Source organism: Uranotaenia lowii, unplaced genomic scaffold (genome assembly GCF_029784155.1).
Source record: "Uranotaenia lowii strain MFRU-FL unplaced genomic scaffold, ASM2978415v1 HiC_scaffold_1120, whole genome shotgun sequence".
Classification (NCBI taxonomy): Eukaryota; Metazoa; Arthropoda; class Insecta; order Diptera; family Culicidae; genus Uranotaenia; species Uranotaenia lowii.
The window spans coordinates 2,657-13,160 of record NW_026597101.1 but is presented as its reverse complement, the minus strand read 5'-3'; the positions used below and the strand labels follow the sequence as shown (position 1 = coordinate 13,160).

General features: G+C 41.2%; 1 protein-coding gene across 1 annotated transcript; it reads left to right on the top strand.

Moving 5' to 3' along the window:
* Positions 1 to 2,727: 2,727 nt before the first annotated feature.
* LOC129759139 (uncharacterized) lies at positions 2,728 to 8,127 on the top strand. The gene has a single exon (XM_055756552.1). The coding sequence runs from the start codon at positions 2,728 to 2,730 to the stop codon at positions 8,125 to 8,127; it is 5,400 nt and encodes a 1,799-aa protein (XP_055612527.1).
* The last annotated feature ends 2,377 nt before the right edge of the window (positions 8,128 to 10,504 follow it).

Sequence of the window (10,504 nt, the reverse complement as noted above, 5' to 3'; positions counted from 1 at the left end):
TTACAGTAAGCATACCAGATTTTCCAGATTTTTAACAAAATTTTCTCAATCTGTTTACAAATAAAAAAAAATCAGTTGAGTCCTTAGAACAATGTATCTAGCGCCCAAATATTTTTTTCTAAACAAATTTTGCCAAAATAAACAAAAATTTTATTTCTTGGTAACCTTATTATGATTCTGAATCGGTTGATGTGTTTCAATTGAATAAAAACAGTTTTCCACGTGTTTTTCATCTTGATTTTAATGGAATATTTCTGAAATTTGCCTGCATATTGGCTGGATTTTGGGGAAAGTTTTGAAACAATATGTCTTTATTTCGCCAGGCCTTTAGATTTAGGTTTTGTATTTAGGTTCATAGTGCAGAATTCAGACTTGGAACGAAATTCAAGATTGGCATTCGATTTAGCTAAAATTTAAGTTTTAAAATCAATACAATCAATGTTAGAATTTTATTAAAGATTTAAATTGAAGAAAATTATAAAATTTAAAATTCAATTACATTAAAATTTTGAATTTAATCAAAGTCAGTTATGGACACCAACCTGATCAAAATCACATTTAAAGAAGAATTATTTCAAAGAATTTATTTGTCGAAAAATGCAGCTTCAAATTTTAAAACTTTTGATCAAAGAATTCAAATTATGAAATTTTAAATAATAAATGATAATTTTTAATTTGTTTTTTATTATCCTCAGGTAAAAAGCCAGCAAGAAATTTTATTCAACATAATTTACATATATTGCAGATTTATTGAAATCAAAGGTTCTAACTAAAATTTTAATTTTTATTGATGCGTCTAAATTCTTTTTGTTTCGATTATAGTCATTTCTGTATCATCGTTAAACTCGCGATTTTCATCAATGATGCATTGAGCACACCAGTCATTGAAAAACTTTTCTGGAGGCAACTGACATATTTTTTTAAAGCTTCATGAAAAAAAAATTGGCAGGACTTATTTTCAAAAATAAATCATTTGTATTGCAAAATGGCTTCAATCTGAATACTTTATGAAACAATAGTTAGTCAAAAGTTTATTAAAAATTTACCAGAAGACATGCTTCTATCATAATTGTGTTGTATCATTTTTGTGTCATTTTTCGGGTAATGTTTTGGGTCCTTTTATAGAATTATTGAGAAGACTTGTGTCATTTATGTCTTTTGAAATTATACTGTTTGCGCACAAACCCGAACCACCTTAATGAGACCCAAAACTGATGCAGCATAAAAAGAGCAACCAGTCAATTGCAGGGAGCAATTTCCATATCGTTTAAAATGTGTTCTCCTTCTCTTACGCTCTTCATCGACAGTAGATCGACCGCCAATCAGCTGATGAAAGCATCAGAATTTAGCATCCACTGAAGTGATCGGACCTAGTTTCTTACCGTCAAAATAAACGTTTGAGTCAAAATTTCCCAAGTTAAGTCATTGCTTTAAGTTGATAATAAAGTGACCAAATTTTGAAGACAATAAAAGTTTTTGTGATCAATCCGCGCTTCTTAGTTGAAACCGAAAGCCAGAAGTTGAAACAAACTGCAACATTTGGTCCGAAACGAGCCGGATCGAGAAGCGCGTTTATTGATTGATGTTCAATTGTTTCCCGTGTGGATCGAGCGGGCTATAAAAGAACATCCAAAGGCTATTGTGTATACCCAAGCCAAGCCAACGCGAAAAGTGAAACCAAGCTGCCGGGTCGTCATTTTGTGTTGATAGCGTCGGATTCTTGTATGCTGGGCAAGGGATTTAGTTTTGAGTGAACCTCCCCTTCCCCCAAAGGATTTAGTGCACCCGTATCAGTCCCCCCCCCGCACCCTCAAGTGTGATTGGCAAATTATTGCTCTGAATAAACCCCTTTTGAAAGTGGATTTTTTGTGTTAAGTATTGTGCGTGGGATCAAGTTGGGTCAGCAGCAGTTGGGTGTTGCTGTTTAGGGACGAATTATACTGCGTGATTTCCCCTTCCCTCTGGGCTTCCCCCCCTGTGGCCAGCAAAAGAACTGCAGTGTACTGGTGTTTTTTGCGGTGTTGTGGCATTTGTTTTGCATTTCGTCGGTGTATTGTGCTAGTGAGGATTTCCTCAAGTGTACTGGGAACTCCCTCCCCTCTCTCGGGAACCAATACCCCCCCCCCCTCTTGAGTGGAAAACTCGAAAAAAAGTGCAAATAAACCAAAAATTATTGTTGGGTTCAAGCACCCAAAGTGCTCAGTGATATACTTTGGTCGAAGGTCCTTCCCCCGCCCGCGGGTTGAATTAGCCTTCCACTTCCCCCTCCCCCAGGGACAGTAAAACAGGGAACAGTGATTAAATGTGAAAAAAGGCAAGTTTTGGAGAATTTTCATCGTGATCTACGAGCTGTTGGCGGATTGCTGTTCGTTTGTGACCAGTTGGACGCACGGAACACCAGAACTTGGCAAAAACAACAAACTTTGGAATTTGATTATTTCACAACCCACCCGTCGCTCATCGATCGAAAAGGATAAAGGCTAAGTACTGTGTGCTCAGGTAAGTCTGTGGTGTAGACCTGTATTGAAGATCAGGCTGCTGGAACGAAATAATAATAATTTGCATGCTTGGTTTGCCATTCTGTGAGAGTCGGTAAGATTATTTCATCGGTATTTCTGTTGGTGGCTTGTTCGTCAACCGCGAAAGTTGTTAATTGTGCTGTTTGTGGAACCGTGGTACTGTGCAGTAGTGTTTGATTATCTTGTGGTTGTGCGTGCCCGGATAATCATGCCTCGAGAAGACTTACGACTTCTGGTGAAGCAGGAACGGAACCTGAGGAGCTTGATGGACAACATTCAAGAATTTGTAAATGAATACCAAGCGGAGCGAGATTATATTTCCCTGAAATACCGAATGGAGAAGTTGGATGATGTTTACGACAAGTTCGTTCGGGTGCGAGAGCAGATTGAGGTGATAACCGACGATGCAGACATGGCCATTGGCATTGAAGGCGACGAGGAACAAGCGGCCCTTGAACGTGCGATGCGAATCAGCGAGCGCGAAGAGGTTAACATGCGCATCATTAAGGACTTTGAAAATCGTTTTTTCCTAATTAAGCACAGTTTGGGAGTGCTAGAAGCAGCCGAAAGTGGTTCCAACATTCATCAAGCTAAACCACCTACAGTAGTCGATTCAAAACCCAGAATCAAGCTTCCCGAGTTGAAGCTACCGACATTTAGCGGAACGTTGCAGGAATGGATCACTTTTAGGGATACATTTACCAGTATGATTCACAACAACGCACACTTGTCCGACATTGAAAAGTTCACTTATCTACGAACGTCGTTGACAGATGACGCATTAACGGAAATAGGATCCATCGAATTAACATCGGCCAACTACAGCATCGCCTGGCAAACGCTTCAGAACTCTTTTGAGAATAGAAAACTTCTAGTGAAGTCGTACCTAGATATCTTGTTTTCAGTCAAACCTATGGAGAAGGAATCCTATGAGCAACTCAACAGAGTGGTGAAAGATTTCGAGACAACGCTTATGATGCTCCAGAAACTTGAAGTGCAAACTGACGGGATGTCCACCATTCTCCAACATATGGTGTGCCAGCGTTTGGATTGTGCAACTTTACAATATTGGGAATCTCACCACAATTCTAAAGAGGTTCCAACGTACCGGCAGTTGATCGAATTCTTAAAGGCGAGATCTATGGTACTTCGTAACATTTCGTTAGCTCATTCGAGTCAGGAGGATTCGAAAAAGCAATCACGTTTGCCGATAGTGAGTCACCCAGGTATCCAACAAAAGTTTACGTGTCCTTTTTGTGGTGATTCAATGCATTCCGTGTTCAAGTGCGCAAAGTTCATGAAAATGAAGGTGTCCGATCGTGTTGAGTTAGTGAAGAAAAGGTCTTTGTGTCTGAATTGCCTATCATCAGGGCACATCGCAAGATATTGTGTGAAAGGGTCATGTCAGAATTGCGGAAGAAGCCATCACACCCTCCTACACGCAGGCTTTCAAGTTTCACAGTTCAATTCAGGACAGTTACAAGCTGTACAGCCATCCGAAGTCAACGCGTGTCAACCACCACCACAGAACGAAACAGGAAGACCAGCTGATGTTTTTCCTAGTTCCACTCTCCAGAACCAAAACCATCCCTCATACAATCCCAGCCCAAGCATGTATAACCCCCCATCTTCAAGCACCACAGACAATCCTTCCACTAGCCACAGTTCTGTACTATCAGCCAATCCTACAACTTTACCTACCACTGTCCTGCTATCTACGGCAGTTTTAACGATTGGGGATAGATACGGGAATACCCTTTCAGCTCGAGCATTATTAGATTCAGGATCGCAGTTATGCTTCATGACTGAAAGGATTGCTCAGTCTTTAAAGTTTCAACGGTATCGAGAATATCTTCCGGTCAAAGGCATTGGGCAATCAAGCACCTGTTCCACTCAGTCGGTGTCCGCTTCGATTGGTTCACGGTATTCTGACTACCGCTCTACCTTGAAATTCCATGTTCTCCCAAAAGTTACTGCCGATCTACCAGTTAAAAGAATCAACATCAGTGATTGGAAGATACCTCCAGGCATTGACATGGCAGATCCCGGGTTCCAAAATCCAGGCAGTATTGATTTAATTCTTGGAGCAGAAGTTTTTTACGACCTGCTGTTGGAAGGACAGCACAAACTTGACAGCATTGGGCCTATATTACAAAACACGCGACTGGGTTGGGTTGTTTCCGGCAAGGTTCCCGAAGAATCGAGAGTTCAAGCAACGGTGTCAGCTTCTTGCACTGAAGAACGGGTTGATGAATTGCTGACTCGTTTTTGGGAGTTGGAGTCTTGCCAAACTCCTAGCACATTATCATTGGAAGAGTCTGCGTGCGAGAAGATTTTCGAAGAAACTACCGTAAGGGATTCATCTGGAAGGTTCGTTGTTAGGCTCCCTAGGAAAGATTACCTCATTCATCAGCTTGGAGAATCCAAGAGTCAAGCAGAGCGTCGTTTTTGGTCCTTGGAGTGCCGACTGAAATCTAATCCAGAACTCAAAGCGGAGTACAGCGCATTCATACATGAATATTTGGAGCTTAATCATATGACCGAAGTTATTGCCGAAAATGAGGAAGATAGTTTGATGCCACCGCCGTATTATATGCCACATCACCACGTTTTACGTCCGGAAAGCTCTACAACAAAACTACGCGTAGTTTTTGATGCGTCCGCTACAACGTCTTCCGGAATTTCGTTGAACCAAGCCCTGATGGTTGGACCTGTACTACAGGAAGATTTGCTGTCCATAGTTCTTCGCTTTAGGTTGCACAGGATCGCTATTACGGCGGATGTCGCTAAAATGTATCGGATGATTGATGTCTCTACCGAAGATCGCCGTCTCCAGAGAATACTTTGGAGGGATTCACCTGAGGAACCATTACGAACGTTTGAGCTTACTACTGTGACGTATGGCACCGCTTCCGCACCTTATTTAGCTACAAAATGTCTCCAACGGATCGCTGAAGATGGAAAGGAAAAATATCCCTCTGCTGCTAAGACACTTGGTGAGGATTTCTACATGGACGATTGTTTAACAGGCGCAGATACTGAAGAAGAAGGTATCAAAAAATGTAGTGAACTGAACACACTTTTGGCATCGGCAAAAATGATGCTAAGAAAGTATAACTCAAATAACGCAGCAGTTCTGTCGGTTCTTCCCGATCAGCTCAGAGACAGTCGGATCTCTTTGGAACTTGATACATCGCAGACGAAAATCAAGACTCTAGGCCTCATTTGGGATACACAATCGGATTGTTTTCATTTCTCTGTTCCTCAGTGGAATGCATCCCCTGAGATCAACAAGCGTCTCATCCTTTCCGATTTTGCCCGTTTGTTCGATCCCTTAGGATTAGTCGGTCCTGTGATAGTGCAGGCCAAGATATTTCTCCAGGGGCTCTGGAAGCAGAATTGTTCCTGGACGGAAACGCTTTCCGATTCTCTTCAGCAATGGTGGCTGGAATATCGGAGCAACTTGGCTGGGCTATCCAATCTACAAGTTCCACGATGGGTTGCCTATGGTTCGGAAATTATCTCTGTAGAACTCCACGGTTTTTGCGACGCCTCTACGAAGGCCTACGGAGCATGCATCTACGTTCGCTGTACAGGATTCAACGGCGAAGTTTGTGCCAATCTTCTTATTTCAAAGTCTCGAGTTGCACCTTTGGATGATGTCAAGCGTAAGAAAAAGAAAATGACTATACCAAGGTTAGAGTTGTCATCTGCACTCTTACTCAGCCACTTATACGAAAAGGTGTCGGGTAGTTTACGAATTTCTGCGAAATCTTTCTTCTGGACGGATTCAACCATAGTGAAGTGCTGGCTCTCTTCGCCACCGTCACGGTGGCAGATGTTTGTTGCCAACAGAGTCAGCGAAATTCAGCATTTAACTAAAGATGGAGTTTGGAATCACGTCGTTGGTTTGGATAATCCTGCGGACGTCCTATCTCGTGGTGCCACGCCTGAAGAACTACAACATCATCAGCTCTGGTGGCGAGGTCCGGATTGGTTGAAATTCTCATACAACGAATGGCCGAAAACTGCAGAAACCGATGAAGCGGAGTTTGAGCACACACTTCTCGAAGAGGCTACAGTCGCAGGACCCGCTCAAGTGGATCCACCGAATGAGATATTTCTATTAAAGAGTTCGTACACCAAACTGGTTCAAATAGTCGCATTCTGCCGAAGATTTTCTTTCAACTGTAAAAATAGAAACAGCCATCGCACAGGATTTTTAACAGTCACCGAAAGAGAAGAAGCTTTAAAAGTACTTGTGAAACTAGCTCAGAAAGAATGTTTTCCTCAAGATATTGCCGCTGTCAACTACACGGGTGAAGTGAAAAAGACTTCAAAGCTAAAATCGCTTCGCCCACAACTGGTTAACGGAATACTTGTAGTCGGAGGCCGTTTAGAAAACGCACCGATTGCTGTTGGAAGAAAGCACCCAATGATCCTTGATAATCATCACCCGTTTACGCAGCTGATAGTCAATCATTACCATCTCGCCATGTTGCACGCTGGCCCACAGCTACTCACTGCTTGTGTTCGAGAAAAATTCTGGCCACTTTGTCTGCGAAATCTTGCCAGGAAAGTTGTTCACAGTTGTGTACGGTGTTTCAAAATCAAGCCACGAGTTATGGAGCAAGTTATGGCTGATCTTCCTGTGGAACGTGTAACACCTGCACCACCTTTTACGCGAGTTGGCGTAGATTATTGTGGCCCCTTTAAGTATCGTTTCCCTATTCGCAACTCTGCGCCTCGCATGTGCTACGTTGTGATCTTCGTTTGTTTGGTGACAAAGGCTTGCCACATTGATATGGTTCAAGATCTAACAACCGATGGGTTCATCGCAGCCCTACGCAGAATGATTGGACGTCGAGGACAGCCAGAGCTTATTCTTTGCGACAACGCTACCAACTTTGTTGGTGCTAAAAGAGAACTCGATGTTCTGAGAAAAATGTTTAACTCCCAACGAGCAGCTCTTGCTCAAGCCGCCGCAAAAAATTGCATTGAGATGAAGTTTATTCCCCCACGAGCTCCTAATTTCGGTGGTCTTTGGGAAGCTGCGGTAAAATCAATGAAGTATCACTTGAAGCGTGTTATTGGCGCTGACATATACACCTACGATGAATTCTACACACTCCTGACCCAGATTGAGGCTTGTTTGAATAGTCGACCGCTAACACCGCAACGAGATGATCCAGCAGATCTTGAAGTTCTCTCTCCTGGCCATTTCTACGTGCACCGCCAACTAACCGCATTACCTGAACCTTCACTTGATGATCTTCGCGAAAATGTATTATCTCGATGGCAAAGAGTTCAACGTCACATGCAAACCATTTGGAAGAAGTGGTCAACTGCGTATCTATCCGACTTGCAAAACCGTGTCAAGTGGACAAGGCAACAACCCAATTTGAGAGAAGGTATGATGGTACTTATCAAAGAGGACAACCTACCACCGCTAAAGTGGGCACTTGGACGAATCGCTTCGGTCCATCCAGGAACTGACGGAAATGTACGCGTCGTAGACATTCGCACGGAAGATGGTATCAAATCAAGAGCCATCTCGAAAATTTGTTTGCTACCAATCAGGGACAACGCTGCAGAAAGGGAAGAGTAGAGTTCTGCTCCACCAAGGCGCATTTGGCGCGCCTGCGGGGGTCAGTTGGCCCCCGCAGCCCAGTTAAGTTATTTATATTTAAATTATGATCAAAAAAGCTTAAGGAATGTTCATACTCCATAGTGTCTACCGTGCCCACGGCGGTCGCTGACCGTCCGTATTGAAGAGTCCACCCATGAAGAGCCGAAGTCTACCAGATCCATAAACAAACCACATCATCCCTAAGGGCACGCTACCTCGCTGTATGAAAGTTGATTGAGCGTCTTGTAGTCTTGTGGAGGTTGAGGGACCTCCACACAAAGTTAAGTTTGTGTTATTTACACTATTGCTTCAGGGCATACACACTCCTTTCATCAGCAGGAAGTCGTGCCAACCACCGGATCTGGATACACCCGTTGTTCATCGTCATTTGCCTATTACATTCCACATCGCAGTCGTCGTACAAGATATCTATCAATCACCATCACCGAGCATCGTAGCAGCATCGGCGCATATTGCGCCCGCGGTGGCTCGAAGCCACCGCTTCAGGGAAGTCGTTAGTAAGTAATTTTTGATTGAATAAAAAAGCCCCTCTCATCTGATTCCAGAGTTGATGGGCCTCAGAGGCCAGGTACCGAGGTCAACGGTGCGTTTCCCGATCGCGTCCCACATCCACGATCGAGCGCACAGGCTACAACCCACAACCACAGCCACATCAAGGTTTGGAAAAATACAGTCCACAATAGAAGTAGGAGCAGATAAAAAAAAAAAAAAAAAATACACCTTAAAATCACCGGGTTTCCGTAGGGGAATGCAACATGTTTACGAATATTCTAAGACGTAGCTGAAGTCAAATATTTATAGAAGTTATTTTGCAAGGAACTTTATTGATATTGCTAGGCAAATCAAGGGGGCCGGTAATGTTTGCGCACAAACCCGAACCACCTTAATGAGACCCAAAACTGATGCAGCATAAAAAGAGCAACCAGTCAATTGCAGGGAGCAATTTCCATATCGTTTAAAATGTGTTCTCCTTCTCTTACGCTCTTCATCGACAGTAGATCGACCGCCAATCAGCTGATGAAAGCATCAGAATTTAGCATCCACTGAAGTGATCGGACCTAGTTTCTTACCGTCAAAATAAACGTTTGAGTCAAAATTTCCCAAGTTAAGTCATTGCTTTAAGTTGATAATAAAGTGACCAAATTTTGAAGACAATAAAAGTTTTTGTGATCAATCCGCGCTTCTTAGTTGAAACCGAAAGCCAGAAGTTGAAACAAACTGCAACATATACCTTTTTGCATTTTTTGCAATTTTGTTATTCTGTGTATTTTATGTAGTTTGGTGTCACTTTATGCAATTTTGTGTAACTTTTGTGGCATTTTAATACATTGTGTGTCATTTTGGATCATTTTGAGTCATTTTAAGTCATTTTGTGTCATTTTTGTGTCATTTTTGCGTCGTTTTGTGCCATTTTTTGTGACTTTTTTTTTTGTAATTTGGTTCAGTTTCAGTTTTATTGCATTATATATATGTATTCATGTTTCAATTAATGTGCCCTTTTGTGTAACTTTGGTTCCATTTACGTGCCATATTTGTGCCATTTTTGTGTTATAATTGTGTCATTCTTGTGTCATTTTTTGTTATTTTTCCGTCTTTTTGTGTCATTTTTTGTGTCATTCTTGTGTCATTTTTGTAACTTTTTCGTCATTTTGTTTCATTTTCATGTCATTTTTTTGCATCATTTGCGCCATTTTGAGTCATTTCGCGTCATTTTAGTGTCTATTTGATTTTATCTATGAGACATTTCTGAGTAATTTTTATGTCATTTTTGTGTCATTGTTGTGCCATTTTTGTGCCATTTCTGTGTCATTTTTATGTCATTTTGATGTCATTTTTATGCATTATTTTGGGTCCAATTATCGTATTTTTTTTGAGTTTTTTTTTATCTTTTTCAGATAATTTTTGGGTCATTTTTGTGTTGCTTAAGTCGTTTTATATGTCCTTTGGGTAATTTTGAATCATTTTAAAGTCTTTTTGTTTCCATTTATGTGCCATTTTTGTTTTGTATGTGGATCATTTTTAATGTCATTTTTGTTAAAATGTGGGTCATTTTATTGTAATTTTTATGACGTTTTTGTGACATTCTTGTTTCATTTTTGTGTCATTATAAGTCATTCTTCTGTCAATACGGAGCCATCTCGTAAAATTTTGGTGTATTTTTTGTGACATTTTTGTATCATTATTGTGTCATTCTTGTGTCATTTATTTGACATTTTTATGCCGTTTTTGTGTCATTATAGTGCCAATTTGGTGGCATTTAGGGATTTTTTTGTGCTATACTTGTATCATTTTTGTGTTATTTTTTGTGTCATTTTTGTAATTTTTGTAATTTTTG